Source organism: Magnusiomyces paraingens (genome assembly GCF_902498895.1).
Source record: "Magnusiomyces paraingens strain CBS 517.90 genome assembly, contig: contig3, whole genome shotgun sequence".
Lineage (NCBI taxonomy): Eukaryota > Fungi > Ascomycota > Dipodascomycetes > Dipodascales > Dipodascaceae > Magnusiomyces > Magnusiomyces paraingens.
This window is the reverse complement of record NW_022474069.1, coordinates 2,167,446-2,190,943: the sequence shown is the minus strand read 5'-3', so window position 1 is coordinate 2,190,943 and position 23,498 is coordinate 2,167,446. Positions and strand designations below refer to the sequence as shown.

Below are 23,498 nucleotides of genomic sequence, written 5' to 3'. Positions count from 1 at the left end.
TTGCTCACGTGTCAAGCATTCCCACCCCCACTAACCACGGGCTCAATGCAAAGCAAAAAAAAAAAAAAAAAATTAGTGCGCGTGCACTCCAGCTGATTGTAAGGGCATCATCAAAAACACGAGCATATCACTAGCATTAACAAAAGAAAAAATAATAAAAAATAATAAAAAAACAAGAGATCAGATTGGTTCTTTCGATAGATCGATTTCACCAAAAAAAAAATCCAAAATACTCACATTAAAGTGACTGTTTTTTACCAAATTAATTTTTAAATCCAAAAAATAAAGTATAAAAAATATTATTATTAATTATTATTATTATAATAATTATTTTAATTTTTTTTTTCTTCCCTGACGGGAAAAAAAAAAAAAAAATTAAATAACCCTATCTAAGAACCCAGCCTTTTTTTTCTTGAAATTTCTCAACTTTATCTCCCAGTTTGTAGTTCTTGTCCTTCTCCCCCACATATATATATATATACTAGTACCAAAGCCTTTCTCTTAAAAAAAAAAAAAAAAAAAAATTATATAAGTTAGTTTCCTCTGTTGTTGTAGTCATAGCAATCAATCCAGCCCCCAGTGGGTCCCATCCGCCTGCCGACCACGCGCCCAGCCATGTGTGCAACCGGTTGTGAATGCTGTAGTAGCAGAAGCAGAAGCAGCAGCACCAACGGTAGCAGCACCAACAGCACCAGCACATTAAATTATGTAACAAAATAGTGTAATGTAATTTAACTTAACATAAAGTGATGTAATTAATCAATTGCATAGAGTAATTCGCCATATTTTTGGCTGGATGGCTGGATGGCTGGCTAATTGGTTTAGAAGTTGCACACACTGCTTAAATAGCGGGTCATATAATAATAATAAAAAGAATATAAAAAAAAGGCTGCCACATTAATAGTAGGTGAGTAGAAGAAGAGAAAGCAGTAAAATTTGCTTAAAGGCATCTAATGGAAATAGAAATAGAAATAGAAATAGAAATAGAAATAGAAATAAAAATAAAAATAAAAAAAATTTAATAATTCAAAGTTAAGGCGTACTGTTCTGGTTTTTAATAACAGGGACTTTTTTATATATATACGTGTAACAAAAACGACACAAGGCTGGGACTAAGAAAAAAAAAAAAAAAAAAAAAAAACACGAGCAAAAGAAATTCTCATTTTAAAATTCAAAATTATTTTAAATTTTTTTTTTTTTTTTTAAACTTAAAACCTTTATTAACTCTTTTTTTTTTATTAACATTTTGCTATATTCTTAATTACTATCTCATTAAACAACATACAAACCCTTAACTTCCATATCTCATATGGCAATCATCAAAAAGTGGAACAAAAGCAAAAAGGAAGCTAAAGCTCAGATCTCTTCGTCGTCAATAAACGGCTCCCAAGAGCACTCTACTTCAGCTTCAGCTTCCCCCGCTACCTCAAGCCCAAAGTCTTCGGAAGTTGGCTCTGCCCATGGCCAAGCACAACCATCTTCTGCTCCAACTTCACCTGAAACTCCACATACCCATAGAGGAACAAATGCTCCCTCCGGGTCAGGAACTGATGACTTAAAGTCTCCAACCAGTAACTACTCAGACAACTCAGCTGCAACAAGTATGCTTAATACAAAATCTTCAAACTCGGGCTTTGGAGGGTATCCCCAAGGCTCACAACAGCAACAAGGCCAGCAACAAGGCCAACAACAATATTATGACTCCTCATATAACCCAAATGGATCTCATCAGGTTATTTACTCTAATAATAACAATAATCCTGGAGGACCTGGAAACAATAAACAGGGTCCTTCTCAAGGTTACCAAAACCATCCAAATCTCAATGGTCATGGTTATCCTAATCAACAGCAACAGCAACAGCAACAGCAACAGCAACAGCAACAGCAGCAACGAATGAACCCACAACAACCTCATCCACAAAGTTCTATGCAGAGCATTCATCAACAGAAATACCCATATCTGGGACCTCAACAGCAACAGCAACAACAGCATCAGCATCAGCAACAACAGCCTCAGCCTCAGCCTCAGCCTCAGCCCCAGCCCCAGCCTCAGACACAGCAGAAGCATCAACAACAGCAATATCCTCAGCAGAAATTGCAACCCCCGGTGCAAATCCAACAACGCTCACAATATGCTCCTGGAAACCCTGGTCCACAGAATTGGAATGGACAACAGCAACAAAAGCCTATGCAACAAGCTCAACCACAGGGTCAACCGGGACACCAGCAGCAACAGCAGCAGCAGCAACAACTTGGTCCGCAGCAAGGTCCACAGCAGGGTCCATCTCAACAAGTTATTCAACAGCAGCAACAACCACTTCTTCAACAACAACAACAACAACCCCTTCAACCTCAGCCTCAACCTCAACCTCAACAGCCTCAGCTTCAACAACAAGCTTCCCAACAAGGCCTTATGCCCCAGTACCCCTGGTCCCAAAGATATATTTCAAACGCTTCCCCCTTCCCTCGTTATGGCCATGCTGCTAACCACATTGCAGCCCGTGATGGTGAAGTTTTCGTCATGGGAGGCCTCAAGGGTTCAAACGTTTTTGGCGATCTTTGGGTCATTGAAACTGGTATGAAATTGTCTTTTTTTTCTTTTTTTTTTTTATACACCCCATCTATTATTCCCCTGAAACTTAACATCCCCCCCTAACTTTCTTTTCTCTATATAGATACTCTTACAGGATATCTTCTAGAAACTGAAGGATGCCCTAGCCCCCGAGTCGGCCATTCAGCCCTTTCTCTCGGAAACGCCTTTATCGTTTTTGGTGGTGACACTAAAATTGAGGAAACAGATGTTCTTGATGACAATCTTTACCTCCTCAATACAAACACTCTCAAATGGACTGTCCCTAACCCTGTTGGCCCGAGACCCTCGGGCCGTTATGGCCATACAATCTCTACCATTGGCTCTACCCTTTACGTTTTTGGTGGCCAACTTGATGATTACTTTTTTAATGATCTGATTGCTTATGACCTTTCCACCCTTCAATCTCCAGAAACTAAATGGACTTTTATCCGTCCCTCAGGTCCTTCCCCACCCCCTCGCACAAACCACACTGTAGTCACTTTTGAGGATAAACTATACCTTTTTGGTGGCACAGACGGAAAACTCTGGTATTGCGATACTTGGTGCTACGATCCTCGCAAAAACTCTTGGACAGAACTTGATTGCGCAGGGTACATTCCCTCGCCTTGCGAAGGTCATTCTGCAACAATTGTTGGAGATATTATGTACATTTTTGGTGGCCGGTCTTCTGATGGAAAAGACCTGGGTTATTTGTCTGCCCTCAAGATTGCCTCGCGTAAATGGTTTAGCTTCCAAAATATGGGACCTGGACCCACTCCTCGCTCAGGTCATACTATGAGCGCCTTTGCTGGCCACAAGATTCTTATTATGGGCGGCGAGTCACCGGAATTTGATGACCAGGATATTACACCAACAAACACTGTTTACGTTTTGGACACATCGCGCATTAATTATCCGCCCTCAGCTAGCGAGTCTGCAGCAGGAGGTGTAAGAACTGGTGCAGCGACAACTCCAAGACAAGTAGATGATACTCATGGAGAACTGCACGAACCTCAACAAGAGTCTCAGCATGTACAGCCTCAGCAACAACAACAACAACAACAACAACAACAACAACAAAATGTACAGCAACAAGTTGATAAGCCAGAATCAAGAGAGTTAGATGGCATTAAAGCAGTTCACCCGGAGGTTGTGACTGTGGCTGCTGCGACAGGACAATCTTCTGATGTTACCCCTATCCTTACCCCTATGCTCATCAAAAGTCAGGAAGAGCCTAAAGAAGATGCGGAAGAGTCTGTTCTTGTAACAGCTCTTTCTGAACTTAAACAAGAAGTCGAGGAGGTTCGTGAGAACCTCAAAGAACAAACTCTCGAAGCGTCACAGAAAATTTCAGCTGTTGAAGCCGAACGCGACGAAGCACTTTCTCGTATCAAAGTTTTAGAACAACAGTTACAATCGGAAGGTTCACTTTCAACTATTGGTGTTACTTCGCGGACTATTCTTGATGCAGACCCGAACCTTGAAAAAGTCATGGCTAAGAATGTAAGCTTGGAACAACAAGTCCACGATTTATCTGATAAATTGATTTTGGCCAACCACGAATCATCCCTACTCAAGACCCAACTAGAAGACATTCAGGGGCGGTTTAAAGTGATTGAGGATTCTACTGAGAGCCATGTGAGCACACTAACTGCAGCAACTCTAACTTTGACTACAACCCAATCACACCTTGCGGAAACTGATAGGATCTTGACAGCCAAGAATGAAGAGTGCACAAGAGTTGTAGCAGAAAACGCGAGTCTCAAATCCGAGCTGGAGTCTACCAGGGCTCAACTTGAAATCTCACAGAAACAGCTCGAGGAAAGTAAGCAGTTTGCTTCAGGAATTGTTGCAGAGAGTCAACGGAATGTTGATACTCTTAGCTCGAATGTAGCATCAATTGCAGCCATGTGGGCAGGCGCCAAGATGTTTCAAAGGGTGAAATCATCCTCTCCGTCGGCTCGTGGTCTTGATGATGAAGAAGAGGACGGTGACAGTGAGACTGGATTGTTACGACGACAGATTGAAGAAGTTACTGCCATGTACAAGAGCCAGCAAAAGACAAGTGCGGACGCAACGCGTGACCTAGCTCTGATCATGGACCAGGTTGCGGATTTGAAGCAGCAAGTGGCCGAGTCCGATACTCTGGTTAAGACGCTGCAAGAAAAGCTAGATACAGCTGAGCAGGATCTGACTATACACCAAACACAACAACGTCAATCTTCAGAGGAAAGCGATGGTCGTGTTGCAACGCTTGAATCACAGCTGGTGCGGTTGAAGCAAGATATGGCTGAATACGATGAAAAGTATCGTGCGCTAGAAAGCGAGCACGACACATCATTGCAGTATACCAACACATCCGAAAAGGCCTTGCTTAAGACGCGTGAGGACTTGGCCAAGTATAAAGATCAGAATGCTAAACTTCAGGAAGAAGTCAACAACCTAAAGCTTCAAATAAAGGATGATGATGATGAAGCCGGGTCTGTGGGAGACAGCGATAGCGTTACACGGAGCCTGACTTCTGGAGCTGGTGGTAGTGGGCGTTGGAACTCGCGGCAAATTGATTTGCAACTTCGTGATTTGCGTGCACAGATTATTATTTTGCAAGAGGAGCGGGATGATTTGCGTGGCAAGTCATTGGATCTGAAAAAGAAGCTGATTACCCAAGATGAAGAGCTGAAGGATGCTCAGGATCAAATTGAGCGGTTGACCCGAGAGCGGCGGGCTCTTGGAGGTAGTGCGGTTTCAATTTCCAATATTAAGACGTCACCAAGGACGCTCCAGAATCACCCAAGCACACCGCCACGGTCAAACGGTAGCGGGTCCACGAGTGGTGGTCTAGGAGGGGGGATTTACGAGACCCCATTAGAGCGGCTGGCAGGGGCGGCGGCAGCATCTGCTCAGTCGCCAGAAAGTCCAGTACACCCTGAGGAAGCTGACCAGACGCTGAGTGACTTGTCGAGCGAGCTGGATCGGTTGCGGGATGAAAGAGAACGATTGAGCGGGGTGATTAGCAATAACGCAGCGACGGTTGGACAAAACGTGCAAGCGGTTCAGGCTACGAGTTCAGGAAATTGATTTTTTACTTGTTATTGATGGAAAAGAAAATGTAAAAAAAAACATAAAGAAGGGTATATTTGGCTTGAGAAAGGACTTTTAATGGGATTAAGATGAGCCTTTACACTTTTTTTTTTTTTTTTTTTTTGGATATATAATTTTTTATTTTTACTTTGGGACAGACAACACAAATCTTTTAGAATCGACGATTTTGTGTTTTTTTTTAAATAAAAAAGCAGTTACTATTTATCATTTAAGGGAAATAAAAAGAATTGACAGATTGATTTATTATACAGGGATGATTTTAAACAATTAAACAAGCAAAAAAAAGCAAAAAAAAAAAAACACAGACGCTCGAGATGAAGCGGGAATCTATAAGAACCGTTATTAGCCTGAGTTGAGCAATTGGCTATGGTCCACATGCAAAAATTGATAACGAATGGATAAAAAAAAAAAAAAAAAAAAAGAGAGAGAGAGAGAGAGAGAGAGAGTAGAGCTTGATCATAAAGGTGGCTTCCATAATTCGGGTCGAAATATCAAAAGCAAATCACGAAACGCGTCGCCACTTGCCAGTACCTTCCGTTGCAGAATCTACTGGTCGTTCACCGACCCCGCATACCCGTACGCCATCCTCATCTTCGTCCTCGTCCTCGCGCGCACGCCGTGTGCCTGCCCGTGCCACAGAATCTTCTTCTTCCTGGAAACTAATTTCAAGTCCGGCCTCCCCAGCGCCACCCAGGGCTCCGTCCAGGTCATCTGCAGTGCCGGTTGTTCTTGCGACTACGTATCCATCTAGCTCTACGTCGACGTCTGCATCGGTACCAAAGTCAGACAAATCAAAGGCCCGCGGCTGGGTCATGTCCAAGTCATCGTAGGCAGAGGTTATGGGCGAAGAAGATGAAGGTGAAGGAGGATCGGCGTGGAGATTGGCACACGCGTTCAAGGACTCGTACATGGAATGGGCGGCAGGAGCAGTGGGCGTGGCTAGCCAAAGCTCAAGAAATGGGAATGGGTCAGGGAGTGAGAGCTGGAGATAAAGAACAGAAACGCGAGTAATTCCGTGGAGTGTTATTGAGGTGTATGGTATAGCGACACCTTGGTTATATTCTGGGAGCCATAAGAAGAAGCGGCTAGGTATTAATTAATTTTGTTAGTTAGTTCGTTAGTTAGTTAGTTAGTTATTGGTCGAATGTTTGGAATGTTTGTGTAATAATCTATACTTACGAAGACGAGATTTTCACATTGGCCAGAATTTGGTGGCTGCCACTTTCACATGCACTTTTGACGCGTGTCAAAACATCTTCTGTGGCATTTGACCCTGCACAACGTAGCAGCTGGTCAAGATGCGGGGCCTCGAGAGGCAAATTGTCGGCAACGTAGTAGAGAACTGGCGATTCTTCGAGTGCAAAGGAGGCTGGGGTTGACGAACGGTACTCTGCCAGAGAAACGAATTCTGTGGGGAGTGGGTCTGCGTCAATGCTCGTGATTGTGAGCGGCGAGGTCATATTGACGAGAGAGAAATCTGGAAGAAAAGAGATAAGTATATGGGGATAAGTTTCAAATGGGTAAAAAAAAAAAATAATAATAATAATAATAATAATGAAAAGAAGATTCTAAGAAGTACCTTTTTGTTTTAAAAAAAAATATTAGCTAATAAAAAAAATATAAAAAGGTTTCTAAAATGTTCAAAAGGAGATATCAGGCTAGTATATAGATGGAATGCTGCACTGCTGGTCTTTGAAATGTTTCTTAAAGACTTAAAAAAAATGCGTGTGTATGTGTGGGGCGATGGCGGCGGTGTGGTTGGGCAGTCTTTTTTGTTTCAAATGAAAAAAAATGTGTGTGTGTGTGTGTAAGTGCGGCGATGAGTTTGTGAATGTGAAAGTTTTTAAAGATTGTTTTTTTTAAGAGAGCTAATTGAAGAGCGTATATTTATTCTGACAAAAAGATGGAGATAAAAATGTATGAAAATTTAGAGAGAAAAGTGAAAATTTCCTTTTTTTTTTTTTTTTTTTAAAAGCAGATTTTTTATTTTATAAGTAAAAATTTGTTATTCAAAATAAAAATTAGAAATTTGGATATTTTTTTGAGTGAAAAACAAAATATAAAAAAAAAAAACAAACAGCAGTATTCTTTTTTTTACCTCCAAAAAGAAAAAATAAAAGTTTTTCTCATTTAAACTACCGAAACTCGAGCGGCTCAAAAATTTTCACGCTTAACAAAAAAAAAACATAAAAAACCCTAGCCCTAATAAACGCGTAAAATAAAAAAATACGCGTAAGACGTGTATGAATGGCGATATCCGGGTAACTTAAGATTTTGGAAGAAAAATCCCGTGCCAAAAAATCCTCCACAGTATTTTCAAACCTCCGTCAAAAAGATTAACTTCAACACTTACCATCAATTTAAACATAACTACATTTTAACTAACAAGCTAAGATATATTGATCTATTCAATATACAACCTACTAAAATAAATACTACAAACCATGATCTACAGAAAGACATCTTGTCCCAAATAACCCACCCCTCATGAGTTTTATCAGTGACAAGGACTTTGATGAACAATTCGATGATCTCTCTGATTCTGACATCTTCCAGTCCTTTAACAATAACCCCCCACCACTTGAACCACTTCAACAAAAACAGCAACAGCAACAGCAACAACGACAAAAACAACAACAACAACATTCTCAAAGACAACTGAGAACCTTATCTACTGTAAAAAAAAGTAATGATATCCAGAAACAGACTTCCCAACCAAATGAATCGTCTTCTAGCGACACATCGGTGACCCTTGCTGCCATCCCATCAGGCAATGTCACCAGTTCTGATCGCAACAAGCAGGTTAGTATGAAAGCTTTTACCTCCCCCTTTTTTTTTATACAGAATGATAAACATTAACGGGAATATATGCTAACTTAACCTTTTTATTTTTCATTTTTAGCTCGAAAATGAAATTGAAAGACTTAAGGCCCAGCTCCAGAAAGCAGAAGATGATCGCAACATGGCACGCGGAAAAGTTACAATTCTTGAAACAAATCTTGCCCGCGTTTCCACAGACCACAAAACAAGACTAGATAATATTCTTTATGAACATGAACTTCAACGTACTGCCCACCAGAATGCTGTCCAGCAACTAAAGCATGAGGTAGAGGTTGTTCAAAACGAAAGGGCACTCATGCAAAATGATTTGACTAGTTTGCAAGCTCGCGTGCGCGCACTATCTCAAAACGTGGCTGCAAATATCAACAGTCCAGTGAACCAGCAACAAAGAGGACAAGGAATTGGATCAGGCCCAGGAGGATTCGGAGCCCCCATGGGCCATCAGGAAATGCTAATGACCCAAGGTTCACCGCTAGCTGCTGCGAATGAACGTAGGCGTGGCAGAGGTGTTGGCAGTGATCTTGCGCCTTCGTTCAGAGATGGATTTGCAAACATCCATGCGAATGCAAATGGTGGAGCTGCGTCGCCAAAGAAAAGACGAATTGCACAGAACTTTTCAGACAAGGCAATCGAGCTGCGGAATCTTATGTCGGAGCCTGAGCAACAGCTTCAGGAAGATCAACTTGAGTTGGAACCATCGGGTTCGCTACAACCACCACCTGTTTGGCAACACATACATCCCAAAGTTTCACAACAACAGCAGCAGCAACAACAACAACAGCAGCAGCAGCAGCAGCAACAACAACAGCAGCAGCAACAACAACAACAGCAGCAGCAGCAGCAGCAACAACAACAGCAGCAGCAGCAACAACAACAGCAGCAGCAGCAGCAGCAGCAGCAGCAGCAGCAGCATCAAAAACAAAAACAACAGCTACAACCCCAACCACAACTACCCAAAAAACTAGATACCCCACCTCCATTTGTCACCGCTAAACTGAAGGCCCAGGAAACAGAAATCTCCGGACTTCGTAAGCAACTTATAGAGAATACCGCCCATGGTGAAGCCAAACAACAAACCGTGGAATACATTGAAATGATTCTTAACCATACTGTTTTTGGCAACTTTTCTCCATCCTGGGACATTCTTAGCAAGTGGAGTATGAAAATTGATAATAACTTTCTCCCCATTTCACGTATCCTTCAAGCTGCGCTTTTTTCCGATGAAACTGGAGACCCATCTGCTTCAACACTCACACAAGTCGTGGACAGTTTTCTTGAGCGATGTAAGGCAGTAATATTCAAGTGCATTGACGACAATCGTTACGGACCCATTCCTATCATTTTTCAGCTTATCAACTCTACCGTCAACTATTTCCCCGATGCTATTCTTCTTGAACATTCACTTACATCCTTCATCTGCTCCTTCATTGAAACTCACGCACCTTACCTTAAATCTCTTCCCAACTCTGACAAAATTTCCAAGTGGACGTACGACCCCTTTAAGCTCCCAGACTTATCATACCTACACCCAGTTAACATGGATTCCCAAATATACCCTAACGACGCATTCAAAGAAATCAGCATTGTTTACTCGCTTGACCTTCTTGAAAATGTGTCAACTCATGCCGGAGCTTTGTCTTCTGACGCTTACAAGGCTGTTTGGGGCAGCGTCCCTTATAGTACCATTTCCTTGCTACTTAGCAACAAAATTACCTCCAACATTCTTTTGAAAGTAGTGCTGGCATTGCTTTCTTCAGTTTCTAATAATACCATTGGCTCCATCCGCCGTGAAGTGCTCACAAATAACGTGCGCGCTGCAGAAGAAAGTGCAGCAGCAGCAGCAGCTACTGCGGCAGCTTCTGCAACTACTGCTGATAAACGTGGTACCACTCCTGACTTTTCCCGATCAACAACACCCTTGTCCAATAGCATTTTCGACCGATCTAATACCCCACAAGAACGCAACGAGCGTGAGCTTATCTCTGCGCTATCTGCACTTCTTGTTGACAACATTAACGCGCGACACGTCCTTCTTTTTGCTGGTCTCGAAACCCTTTCCTCAACCAAACAAAACCCGTCACTCTTGAGCCACTCGTTCACTTACATTTACTACAATGACGTTTACAGTCTGGGGAAAACAACTGCATGCACACTCACAACTTCAAGCAGTGGCACAAATAGCCAACAGACAAGCATATCGTTCTCAGAACCACTCAGGTTTGCATCGTTGTACAAGAGCCCTGAGCAGTACTACCACGAACTTGCTGGACTCAACACAGCAACAACGCTGGTTCTACGGCGTGCTGTTATCAAATTCTTTTTACTGTGCTCTGTTACTAAATCGCCAACCGTCATTGCGCACTCCCGGCACGCTATGGTTGCAGTCATCCAGTGCATGGCCCGCCACCTCGACACCGTGTACCAAAGTGTGGAACCCGACACAGGTGCCGTTGCTCTCATTGCCGACTGCGTTACCCTTCTGCACAGCTTATGGGATTCGCTTATGCCACCACCACTGGCTCTCCCCCCAGCTATGGCCGACTCGCAGTTTGCCGAAGCTCACCCAGTCTCCAAGATTCTTGCTACTCTTCCGCATGGTGTCAGCTATGAGCTCGTGATTGCAATGTCCCGTATCGGGTTCAGTGGCGAAGGCACGACCGGAAGCGATGACGACATGCACGATGACGAAAAAGATGAGGATGATCTCCGCGACTTGATGCGCCCATTATTTTCTCCAGTAATTGTTGATATGGCACGCCAGGTTCTCGAGTACAATATTACAAGTGACGAGGCTGATTTTATTTGCATGCAACTGTCCAGCATTTAGACTAATATATAGACTTTTTTTTTAATTGCATTGTATACTGTAATTTGACTCTTTCATTTACTTCTTGTTTTCTTACTTTCTCTAAAAGCTATATAACGTATTGGTATCTTTGGAGGGAATGTCATTATCATTATCCTCTAAACTCTGCTCTATTCTACTTGAACCTAACGTCCCCAGACCCCAGAGTACCCTACATTGATTCCAATTTCCGCAGCCCCCATATTCCCGCGGCGTCCCTGCAATGGTTGTCGCGGTTGTTGTGACGACGACAATCCTGCATTGCTTCCAAACACTGCCGAAACCGGGCCCATGAACCCGCCATGGACACCGGTCCCCAACGCCAATCTTGAAAGCTTGGTAGCGTTTCCTGCGGGGCCCAAGAAACCGGCTGCTGGGGTTGCACAAAGCCCTGGAGACGGACCCGTGCTACCCAAAGGTAACACATTGGGCGGAGTCAGAAACGAAGACTGAGGAGTGGAGTAAAGCACAGGCAAAGAGGCACCAGTTGGTGACAACGATCCTTCTCGTGAATGCCCTTCCGAGTGACGCGAGAAAGACGACAATGGTGGCGGTGGAGAGTTTGTGCGACGTGGAGGGTTGAATGCATATAAAGGCGATGCAGTTACGGCCTCAGACACTGTTGTAAATGAACAGGAATGTAAGTCTTTAGAAGACTCTTCTCTGAGGCTATTTCTGGTGGTTGGAGCCTGCTGTCTATTGTCTGCAACCGGGGAAACAAACAGCGACGTGTTGACGTTACTGCGGCGCATGAGGTGCGTGAGAACTGGGCTCTTGCTAGCTACGCTCTCCACATCAATCAGAAACCGGACCCGTTTGGACCGGGAGCCGCCGCTGCCACCGCTACTAGTCACATTTGTTCCAAAGCTTGTATTAGAACCTGCACAGTTTGACGTCAGTGATGTCAGTGACGGTTTCCTGTGAGGGCCGCTACTACCCTTTCGGTTATTCTCAAAGCTCACACTTGCATTAACCAAGTCTTCTTCTTCCCAGCCGTCACCCTCGTACGACTCTGCTCGAGGACCCCGTCGCGGTGTCACAATTTTAGGCGACGCTTGGTTCACTGAGATACTTGTGAGCGAGGTCTCTTCATTGTGAATTTGAGTTCCTGCAGTAACTGCCGTTTTCTTCTTGATGCAGGACTTGAGTGGGGGTCTATCTGCATGGCGTCGACCCGTTGACTGAAACTTTTGAGTGGACGATGTGGACGAGTACGATGACGCTGAAAACCGGCGTCGTACAGTGTGATGATTAGGACCAAGATGCGTGTGGTGCTGGTGCAAGTGATGTTCGTGATCTCCGACATTATATCGCCGCCGTTTTAGAGTCTCACCGGACTTTGCATCACCCTGGCTAGGAGGTGGCACTGGGGGCTGAGGACTGTTTTCAGAGAAATAATACATGATTGGGTTTCCAGGAGAGTCTTTGCTTGACAGCGACCCAGACGCTGTACCACTGTCTAAACTATTTGCACTGACAGGATGGATATCACTTTTGGGTATTACAAATCCATTCGTTTCTGGCCCTTGCTTTTGGTAATGCACGCCATCATGATCAATAACAAACGAGCAACCTTCTTCTTTGTCCTTCACACTTTGTCCATGCCAACCAGAAACAATCTCTGATTGTTCTGCATTACTTTCTGTTGTTTCCGAGAGCGACTTGCGATCCGGCTCATTTTCAAAAATGTTGGTCGGTGAGTACCCCAGATCAGCTAAATACTTGTTGCGATAGGTATTGATGACCACCTCGTGATCCATAGCTGAGACTTCAGCGCTTGCCCCTCGCCGAATAATGCTTTCAAATGCTTGATCGAGAGGTAATACTTTGCAGATATCTTCTTCTTGGGGAGGAGTCACCATTATAGGTGGAGCAATGGAGGAGGGCGATGAGATGGGATCACACTGTTCAAGGGTATCGGGTTTGAAATTTTCTGTTAAAGAATTTGAATTTTTTGGTTTTTTAGGCGAGCTAGTAAATTCAGCAGCCGATTCAGGGTATGGTTCCTCAATGCGAATCGAATGGGTCCATCCGGGTACTCGAGCATGATTTTCATCTAACTCTTCTTCCTCCTCTTCGTCTTCTTCAAGTTTTGGATCAGCAGTTGAGCCAACAGATTTCTCTTCTTTTTGTTCTTCTTGTTCTTCCTCAATAATGGCTTTATTCCCTAGCTCCGATTTTTTATTCAATTCACTAGAATTCCCCCCAGTGTCCAGGTACTTGTGAGGCGTTGTCAAACATGCAATATAGCTGCTTGCACGATGAAATCTCAACTGGGTATCACTAGTCGGTTTAATTTCAACCGCTGGAGTCTCAAATTCTTCCACACTTTTATTCAACTCTGCATGATACCGCACTGTCTCCATTGCCTGCTTCTGCCCTGATAATTGCGACAACCGGGTGTAAATCTTCGTCGAACTATACTTTTCAGGGACCCGCACACTCCGCGACAATGAGTTGTATGGAAAAATCATTGCACTGCTGCCACTGCGGTAGCTTCCACTCCCTTCTCTCGTTTTGCGTAGCGACCCGCGTAACCGTGCTCCTGACCGATAACTTCCTCTTCTGCTGCTGCTGCCTCCATTCACCCCCTCATCTATGGGTAGCAGTGACCCGTTACTCGTACTGCGAATCCTGCTTCCACGACGCATTGTAACACTAGGGGTATATCCACGTTTCCCTGCCACTACTAAAGCACCGGTGGCGGCCGGGTCACCAGTCCCCACTCCGCGCTTGTAAAAAAAGATGCGCCGCACCTTATGCATAGCTTTGGCCACTACCACGCTAAACTTATGTGACTTTTTCTTAGACCCTTGGGCAGTGGCAGATGCCGCGGCGGCTGCTGCTGCTGTTGAAGCTGTTGAGGTATAGTGCGGGTGAACAAAGTTAGTATCTCCACTACTTTTGCGGTGCCAGTTTTCAGATTTCATAATTAAGGCAAAGAATAAAAAATGAATAGAAAAAAAGATATATTCTAGTGACGCAACGAAAATATTGGTGTATACAGGAATGATCTTGTGTAGTAAAAAGAAAATAGTGTGATTTCAACAAAGTTGTAAGTCTATAAAAAGGGCACATGATTGGAGAAAAGGTATTTGCAAATTGCCTAACTTGGGTGTTACACAACGGGTGTTTAATCAAGTTGGAGGTCCCTCATTTATTATTAACATTTATGTTATACAACTTACCATTATATAGATATACTAAGAATCCTTTTTATCCGCATCAACAGTTGGCGGTTTATTGTAGCCAAAAAAGCTACGGAATATTTCGTAAATAAGATAGAAGAAACATGTGAAGATGACCACCACAGAAACAACTTGCACTGTGGAGTAAGCTGAAAACGGAGCCACAGGGATATCAAACTCTGATCGCAGACGAGTGCTGGTAAAGTGGCTCGGGATAATGGGATTGAAATAGTAAAAAACAGTGTCATTGGGGAAAATGCTCTCATAGCCAATGCCTTTAGTTTCAATCGAAGCCGGAATTTTGGCTTCCAATTGGCTGTCCTTATCCGAAACGGCTTGACAGGCCCAAAACACCACGGGCCATGGTTGATGCTCATGGACCAGAGATGCATTCTGTTGAGGAATTTCGTATCGAGAGTGGGTAGGCAATTCGAAGTCCAAGTCTAATTTGTCGGAAACAGTGGTTGTATAAAGCTGTACAAGAGCTTCACTGCCCCATCCTCCTACAGCCCACACCGGGGCTTCGAGATCTGTTTCACCCCACACACCAAAAAGACGGCCTATTGGTGGACGGTTAGGTGTGGCTTCAGCAAGGTCTTTGAGCTGGTACTTGTCCAAAAAGAGAGACTTGTCGAAGGTGTATTTTGCAAAGAGGGCGCATCCGCTTTGTGGGACTCTGACGTTAGACATGTGTATTTCATGCTTAGGGTGTAAACCTGTAGGCCGGACAAAGTCCACATAGTAATTGGATTCACTATTTCTATGTTTGGTGGTATACTGGAAAAGTAGTTTTTCAGTTTTGTTTAAATCCAGGTCTCTGGAAAACCCTGCGAGGCCCCAGATGGAGTTCTTTGTGGTATACTCTGGATGGACTGCCAGCAGCCCCACCTCTACCTTTTCATTGGGGTATATTTTAGATATCGTAGACTCGGTCAAACCTAAGTCAGAAGCCATGGAAGTACGGTCACTCCAAAAGACTTCAAAAACAAGATCAGATTCCTTGTTAATAGGACGGGCATTGCTGGGAAGTGACCCATAGGTCAAGGAAAATGAATCTGCGTAGGTTAATTCTGCCAGTTGAGAAGTACATACTGAATTGGATTTATCGCATAGATTATTCTGAAGAGCCTCAGCAAGAGGTTTTAGGGTGTCTAATGGGGCATAAAGGGATTTCCATTGGAAGCCATTGACGAATTGCTAGAGAAAAAAATAAGTTAGAAGGGAGGTAAAATTTTTAAATATTGATGCACCATACCTTTTTCCCAGTAAATTCAACATTGAAAAACGTTTTGAGAAAGGAGGAAAGACCTTCGGTATCAATAGAGACACCATCTTTGGCCACAATTTCGACATGAAGACCTGATTCGCGCACAATGGAAGCGGGGTAGTTGTGGTTAAACGGAACATCACGGGACCACTTTACTTGAAGTTTATAAACTGAATTGAGTAATGCAGAGAACTATAAGGGAAACAATAAGAAACCAATAATGTTAGAGACAAAAGTGGTCATGATATGAGGAGAAAAGAAAAAAAGGGTATTTAAATGATACATACTTTTGGGTAGCTGGCTATCAGGTCGTAGGGGATGGTAATTTTGTCTTCACGTGGCGAAGTAAAATGGGAGGATGAGACCGACGCGTTTTCCTGTGAAAAGTCAAACTTTTCAATGGCATCTGGATCATCAAACTGAATAAAGAATGTATGACGACGGCGAATTGACATTTAGAATGGTGATATATATAAAAAGCTGAGGTAATGGATGATAGTTTAGATGTTGGTGGTAGATGTAGTGGTGGTGGTAGTGGCGGTGGTAGACTATTTGATGGGCTTAATTTGATATGCAGAGAGTATCGCGACGGCTGGCTTGCTAGTTTGCGGTGGCAGCTTTTTTTTGAGGCATGAACAGCACGATGAAGGGCTGTCAGTGCAGTGTGGCCGGGTAACTATTATTATTATTTTTTTATTGTTACCTTGACGCGTTTATTATTTTTGATGAGACACGACGCGTTTTAAAAGCCCTAACTGTGATACGCGTTGCGTTTCCATAGCAGCCTCAAAACCAGCCCAGCAATTTCAAAAGTAAACAAACAACCAAAATAAACAAATGCAAAACCGCGTTTTCTGGTGCTATGATAGGCGGAAACATTTAACTCCCACCACTACCACCACCACCAAATAATAATAACAACAATAATAACAACAACAACATCTTCAATATATCAACAAACCTACCTGCCTTTTATCAAAAACAACACATCCCAGCCCTTACCAGACACAGACCGTTTCGAATCCTCTGCATTTTTTTTTCACTCTCCTCCATCGTTCTTTTTGGTTTCTGTTACTGTTGACACTCTTTAGGTTTGGGTCGTTATACTCAATACATTAAACTGCTAGACATATTGGAAGATAAACTTACGGCTATTCTATCCTCAACTGTTCTTTCTTCACTTTTCCTCACTTTTCTGTTTTCACTTTACATTCCTTTTGCACTCTGTTTCATTATTTTTTACCATCATAGCAATCTCTTTTACTGCTTTTCCTTTCATCGCCATCATTAATGAATACCCAAAATCCTCCTCGCACACCTTCACCGCCGTCATCTGCACCGGATCCAGCCATGTGGGTTCCTCCAACCCCTCGCTATGCACCAATTGATGAGCCCGATAACTTCCCTGGAATTTCTAAATCCTATATTGCCAAATCGCGTCAACTTGAAGAAGCTGCTGCTGCTCAATCTTCTCAACGTTCTTCCAAACTCCTTACTCGCACACCGGCTCAACAGATTGTTGATAGAAGGCATCGGAGGCATGTCTCAGGTGAAGCTTCGCCCTGGGGTCACAATATGAGTGTGATGAAGGGTCCCTCTGCTCTTTACTTTCCCCTTACTCCAGAACAAACACCTGCTCGCAAGAAGAAGCGACAACTTGATACCATTCAGCGCACAACCTCTAGTTCTTCCTCTGTGGAATCCACCGCAAGTACTTCCACCACACAGTTTCGTAACACCAGTCAGACTCATTCTTCTGGTAGAATAATATTCCCTCCAAACACAAATATAGCTGGAAGTGGGCGCTCATACCATCGTCCACGACCAGTTTTGGCACTTGCGAAACCATCTGATCAAATCGTTGTTGATTCTTCGCATTCGGAAACTATTTCTTTGACAAGAAATGTTAACATTGGCAGTAATCAAGTAGCATCAACTCCATCATTATCATTATCATCACCATCACAATCACATCTCCAACTGCATGAATCCACCAGTACCTTATCGACTCCAAGACAAAAAGCAGATACATCTGTATGCAGAGTGCCATCTCCTTTACGTCAAGATCATTTATCTCCTCGCAAGCGTCAGATCCAAGAACAAAACAATCAACAATCACAACAACAAACACATTTTCAAATTTTCCATGATATGCAGCATTCTTCCACTAATTCACATTCTCAGATCAAACCCGCAAGTCCGGCAAAAAAGACACAAAATGCATTTGTTTCTAAGCTTTTGCTTTCTGCGAAAAAATCTAAAATTACACCAAATAACAAGGATCTGTCTTTTATTTCAACTTTGGCTGCTCCAGGTCTCTCTAAAAAGATTAAGGACAATGACATTTTCACCAAAAACGTGAAGAGAGGAGTTGACAAGGCTGAATATGACACAGATGGTATCCCAAAGGGTCTTTTGGACGAAGTGGATGCTGAGGACGAAGAATATTACAAAAACCATCCTCACCACCCTGTTGACTATTCAACTGTTCCAGGAATGTGGTGTGTATTTCGTGGGAAAAAAGTCTTCAGACCTTTTCCTGAAGGTGACCCTAAGTGTAATAAGATTACACCCTGCGTTCTATTCCCCAAGAAAGATTCACGCTCTCTTGAGGAATCATGTACACCTATTCCTCAGCGACGTGAATCCCAATCTCCTGTGGCTGTAGCTGCTGCTACATCTAGCTCTCTACACAGCCCTAGTTCCACCCCTATGATTCCCCTTTCTCCATTTCCACGTGTTGAATCTTCCAACAGAAGCAGAAAAAGGTCGATGAGCCCAGCGCTCTCGCTGCACGAGGACGACGATCTGGGTCTCCCGGTTTCTATTGTTTCGGGCTCAGCATCAGTAGTGCCGCAATTAACTTCTTCTTCTTCTGTTTCACCATCATCGTCATCCCCTCCAAAGCGCAGACGCTTGATGGTGCCTTCACCATCTTCCACAGAACGTATCACCCGGTCTAAAAGTCTTTTGATGGCACAAAAGCAATTTCAAGGAACATTTTTACCTCCACCGATATCAGCTCCTGCTGCTGCAGGCTCTCGTTCTTTGACAGCAACTGTCTCAGTAACTGATTTGGAAGACGAAATGACTGACCATGAAGACAGTGCACCACTTGTCGGCACAGTGACTCCCCGCAAAAGTTCGTCCATAGATTCTGTAATGACTGTTTCTTCTACCCATGGCATTTTGGCGGCAGCTACAGTTTCTCTTCTTCAACCTTCAGCCTCTGCACCTAACACTCAGCATCATCAACACTCTCATCACCATCAGACTCCTCATACTCCACGCACAAGCATAAATCGGAATCCGAGGTTTTTCAGATGACTTTGAAAAACAAAAGAGAGAAAAAAAACAAAAAAAAGATTTCATTGTATTTTTATCACATTTGCATCACCTTCCATCTTTGTACTCTTTTAATGACAGCTAATAATTGTATAACATTTGTATTTTTTTAAAAAAAAAAAAAAGGAAATGAAATTAATGAAATACTACTCTAATGAAAAATTTACAAAGACATAAGGTCTGGTTCTCAAATGATTTCAAATGTATTTTAAAAAAAACTCCATAGAATAAAAAAAGTTATAAAAAAGTCAAGTGCAATATCACGTCTAAGAGGGAGGGTTCACAACTTGAACCTCGTCATCATCATCCACTTCAATTACTTCAACACCATTTGGGACAGCTGAATTTCCAGATCCACTTGTGGCAGCGGTAGTCTGGAATTGGAAGCGACTAGTACCAGTAGTTTCTTCAGATCCAGCATTATTAAGTGGTCTAACGTGGAACGAAGTATTCTCGTCAAATCGATAGCTGCTATTTAAAGAGTTAGTGGCGGCATGAGAATCTGCATGTGGAGATAAAGAGCTTGACATCTGTTGCTGATGACGTCCGGAAACTGGAACAGAACGTTGGAGAGACTTTGATGAGCCAGCAGACGATGAGGTACTGCTGCTAAATGTCGAGGTACGGCGTGAAGCGGCAGAGTTTTTGCGTTTGAGCTCGTCAAAGATGGCATTGCGGTTTTCTAAAAAGTCGCGCGCAAGAAAGTATCCATGACGATCGCTCATTGTGACCAAGTTTTGCGTCTTGGGGCGCAAGAACAAAAAGCTCAGTTCCTGGCCCAAAGAAACACGATACTCTTCAGAAGGTTTTGCAATCTTCATCAAACGCTCCAAATGCTTAGAAATAGCGTCAATTGTCGCAATGCTTGAGAGCTTAAGAGGCTGCAGTAATGCTTGGATTTCCTTGAATCGCGCAGCTTGATGTTCGACCCCACCTTGTTCATTGTAAATGGCCTTAATTAACTCGTACGATTTACTGGGAACCAGCGAATCAGGTAATTCTAAAAGATAAAGCTTAAGTGCGCTTGCAACAATAGGCGCCTTGAATTTACTCAAAGTTTCAGAGTCAATTGAGAGACCATTGTTCAAAGCCTTGCGAAGTTTATGAGTTTCTTCGAGAGGTACCTCTACTGTCCAAACACCAAGACGTACTTCATCATTTTGAAGCAATGGGTATTGGTCATCCAAGTGACGCAAAATTGCGGAAACAATAAGAGGCACTCTTTTGCCATCACCACGAGCGCGCATCTCAATGTCGCCACCAAATGTCCACCCTTCATCAGGATTGTAGTAGTTGTCATAAACTGTGACCTTAGGGACAAAAAACCCAGTCTTATTTTCCTCAATAAGATAACGTATATCACGTTCAGGTACAATTGATTCTTGATAAAGAAGACACTTTTCAAGAGTAGCTTTAAGACCTGCCACTTTATTCGAGATAGCAGCTGTGAAATCCAGCAAAACAACCTTGATGGCTTTCAAACGATCATTCTCACACCTTTCCATGTAGCTCAGATGTCGAATAATTGTCTCCTCCAATGTAGTTCTTGTTGTATCATATTTGGTAATGGCTTCGTAAGTCTTTTGATCAAGCTCCTTAACTTCACGCGCAAGCTTTTCAATAGGAGTTTCGTTAGGATTAGGGTTGGAAAGGTAGTTTGAAATAGCCCCAGGTAAATACTCCCCGGCCATAGAGGAAATGAGATCGTTTCCACTCTTTTGCTCTTGTTCAAGACCTGCACGAGTGAAGGCTAAGCGCTTCCACTGGTAGTTAAATACAGAGGAATTGGCAAATTTGTTTCCGACCTGACCAACAAGACGGAGAAATCCATTTTGAATTAGGTCCTGACCAAGTTTTTCGGCAACAGGGATAGATCCACTTGTGACATTTGCGGTGAGCCAAGTGACAATCTCTGAACCGGTCGAGATGTGATCGTAAGTGCCGAGAATAGAAATCTTAATATTTTTTTGAGGAATTTCTGCCAGCATATTAGAGAGAAGCTTTCTAATCATGACACGAGTGTAAGGAACGTCAGCAAGCTCTATTTCTTCTTCATCATCCTCTTCAGCGGAGCTAGCTGGGGTTTCTACTGGGGTAGTTGCCGAAATAGTAGCCGAAGAAGATGATGATGCCAAAGGAGCTGATTCAGGAGGGATAGGAGGATCGGCCTCAGAAGTAGACAAAGCCCCTTGCGAATCGAGATGCTCCTTTTTGGCTTGCTCTTCAAGGAGTTTAGTTTCTTCTTCTTGTTTAGCATCGTCGTATAATCGGCACTTATTAAAGTAGCGGTTTTGAATTTTTTGAACTTCTTGACCCTCCTTCTCATACGATTTAACTTTACCCTTAAGAAAATCGTAAGAAAAATCAACACGTTCCTTGTGCTCTGCGGCCCATTTACCAAAAGGCTGAATCACCATTTTACGGATATTTTCAGCCACTTGAACGTGATGCTGGCCTTCTTCACCCATTTCCTTGATAATTCCTTCGTAAGACCGGCGAAGACTAGCACCTTCATCAGCTCCAAAGCCATCTTTTCGTGGTGCAAGAGAGACTGGAATCTCGTTTAGTCTAGAACCATAGGCATACTCTGCTTCGGCACGGGCGTTTGCTAAAGCTAGAATTTCTTCGTTTTCACTGCAGCCTTGAACAAGTTTTTTGAACAAAGCATCTAGACCTATAAAGATATTAGACTTGAACTTTTCATTGAAATTAATGACCGTTACTTACCGCCAACGTAATCGGGGGTCCAAAAGTTGGAGGTAAAGGACATGAGATATAATTGCTTTGGTGCTGTTTTTTGATTATCGGTAAATAAATGATAAATGACAGCTCCAATCCGGGGGAAATATGCAAATTATTATTATTTACTTGCACTTTCTCTTAATAATCTTAGAGGCAAGCAAAAAATCAATAAGAAAACAGTAATTGAATGAGATGATGTGAAAAAAGAATTCAGAACTATGAATTTTTATTTTGTTAAAATCGTTTCCTGAAGGCTGTGTACATTTATCTTATGGGACTGGGAGAAGGATGGTTTGAGTTTGTTTAAGTGCTACGCAAAAAAAGGTCCATTGCCTATGTAATTTAATATTTGTTACGTGCAGCTGCATTGAATGTAGCTGTGTGGTCTTTTCTCTAAAAGAAAGAGGCGTAGGCGTTTCTACGGTTCATGACATCTCGTGTCACAAATTTGTGTAACAAAAAAATGTAACGCCTTGACTCAAGTTGTAACAAGTCAAGACCAGTGCTTTAATAATCGTCAGTTCCTTATAACAAACCACACAGATACTTTTAAACATATTTTTGAACAATAAAGATGGTTTACGCGTATCCTCGAGTCTCAATTGAATTTTGTACTCAGTGCAAATGGAATCTTAGAGCAGCTTGGTATATGCAGGAACTTCTTTCCACATTTGGCAATGGTCTAGGTGAAGTTGCTTTGCTTCCTTCATCAGCTGGAACCTTCATTGTCACTATCATCCCAGAACAAGATGCTACTCCCATTGTCCTATGGAACAGAAAAGACAAGGGCGGATTTCCTGGTAAGCTCACTTATGTATTGTAATTTGAAAACCAATTTTTACTGACTTGTAGTCATAGATTCAAAAGAACTAAAGCAGCTAGTGAGAGATGTTATTCAGCCAAACAGAGATCTGGGGCATGTTGACAAACACAACAAGAATGAGAAAAAGACCCCCACTCAGGAACCACATATAGAATCTAAAGCTGACCAAGAAGATGATGATGCCTGCCCCAACATTAACTAATCTTATAAAAGATTAAGTAAAAAAAGACCAGTGAGAATTGTAATTATCCAAATTGGCATTTTGCCTTTTCGAACTCATTTCACGTGACCTCGAATCAAAATGGTATTGTTTAGCTGAAATCATAGGCTCAAATATTTGAACAGAATCTATGAACCAATTACTTTAAGAATGGCAATTTCATATGATTTATTTGTGACAAGATTAATTAATCTAAAAAAAATACTCAAGGTTTTGAGAGAAATAGAATTTCTGTTTTTTGTGTTGATATGAATGAATGGTTAGGGCATTTCATTTGAAGTTGATGCTGTAATGATTACCGTTTGCTTAATATATCTTCAAATTCTAATCTATAATGATTTCTATTCAAAAACAATATATTTCGGTTGAATAATTATATGTGATAAAATAAAGCTAAATGTTACATTAAAGTAAATAAAAATTAAGAATAACAAGATCTTGTTATAATTTTAAAATCAATAGTAAATAAGTCTTCAAAACTACATTTACTCAAAAACTTTAAAATTCATCTAAAAAAATATAAATTTTTTTAAATAAATTGATTGGTTTGTAA

The 23,498-nt window shown here is 42.3% G+C and overlaps 8 protein-coding genes across 8 annotated transcripts; 4 read left to right on the top strand and 4 right to left on the bottom strand.

Annotated features, from left to right (window-relative positions):
- Positions 1-1,309: 1,309 nt before the first annotated feature.
- Positions 1,310-5,650, top strand: SAPINGB_P003988 (uncharacterized protein; the record flags this gene model as incomplete). The annotated part of the gene is made up of 2 exons (XM_031998703.1): positions 1,310-2,576; positions 2,676-5,650. The coding sequence occupies 2 exons, from the start codon at positions 1,310-1,312 to the stop codon at positions 5,648-5,650; spliced, it is 4,242 nt and encodes a 1,413-aa protein (XP_031854594.1).
- A 526-nt stretch (positions 5,651-6,176) lies between these two features.
- On the bottom strand, positions 6,177-7,134 carry SAPINGB_P003987 (uncharacterized protein; the record flags this gene model as incomplete). Its single annotated transcript, XM_031998702.1, has 2 exons — positions 6,177-6,759; positions 6,854-7,134. The coding sequence occupies 2 exons, from the start codon at positions 7,132-7,134 to the stop codon at positions 6,177-6,179; spliced, it is 864 nt and encodes a 287-aa protein (XP_031854593.1).
- Positions 7,135-8,161: 1,027 nt separating this feature from the next.
- On the top strand, positions 8,162-11,342 carry SAPINGB_P003986 (uncharacterized protein; the record flags this gene model as incomplete). The annotated part of the gene is made up of 2 exons (XM_031998701.1): positions 8,162-8,476; positions 8,577-11,342. The coding sequence occupies 2 exons, from the start codon at positions 8,162-8,164 to the stop codon at positions 11,340-11,342; spliced, it is 3,081 nt and encodes a 1,026-aa protein (XP_031854592.1).
- Positions 11,343-11,506: 164 nt separating this feature from the next.
- SAPINGB_P003985 (uncharacterized protein) lies at positions 11,507-14,290 on the bottom strand (the record flags this gene model as incomplete). Its single annotated transcript, XM_031998700.1, has 1 exon — positions 11,507-14,290. One exon carries the CDS (start codon positions 14,288-14,290, stop codon positions 11,507-11,509), a length of 2,784 nt encoding a protein of 927 aa, XP_031854591.1.
- A 273-nt stretch (positions 14,291-14,563) lies between these two features.
- On the bottom strand, positions 14,564-16,270 carry SAPINGB_P003984 (uncharacterized protein; the record flags this gene model as incomplete). The annotated part of the gene is made up of 3 exons (XM_031998699.1): positions 14,564-15,745; positions 15,804-16,007; positions 16,103-16,270. 3 exons carry the CDS (start codon positions 16,268-16,270, stop codon positions 14,564-14,566), a joined length of 1,554 nt encoding a protein of 517 aa, XP_031854590.1.
- Positions 16,271-17,105: 835 nt separating this feature from the next.
- Positions 17,106-19,142, top strand: SAPINGB_P003983 (uncharacterized protein; the record flags this gene model as incomplete). Its single annotated transcript, XM_031998698.1, has 1 exon — positions 17,106-19,142. The coding sequence occupies one exon, from the start codon at positions 17,106-17,108 to the stop codon at positions 19,140-19,142; it is 2,037 nt and encodes a 678-aa protein (XP_031854589.1).
- A 284-nt stretch (positions 19,143-19,426) lies between these two features.
- On the bottom strand, positions 19,427-21,930 carry SAPINGB_P003982 (uncharacterized protein; the record flags this gene model as incomplete). Its single annotated transcript, XM_031998697.1, has 2 exons — positions 19,427-21,834; positions 21,888-21,930. 2 exons carry the CDS (start codon positions 21,928-21,930, stop codon positions 19,427-19,429), a joined length of 2,451 nt encoding a protein of 816 aa, XP_031854588.1.
- A 546-nt stretch (positions 21,931-22,476) lies between these two features.
- On the top strand, positions 22,477-22,927 carry SAPINGB_P003981 (uncharacterized protein; the record flags this gene model as incomplete). The annotated part of the gene is made up of 2 exons (XM_031998696.1): positions 22,477-22,702; positions 22,761-22,927. The coding sequence occupies 2 exons, from the start codon at positions 22,477-22,479 to the stop codon at positions 22,925-22,927; spliced, it is 393 nt and encodes a 130-aa protein (XP_031854587.1).
- Positions 22,928-23,498: the final 571 nt, after the last annotated feature.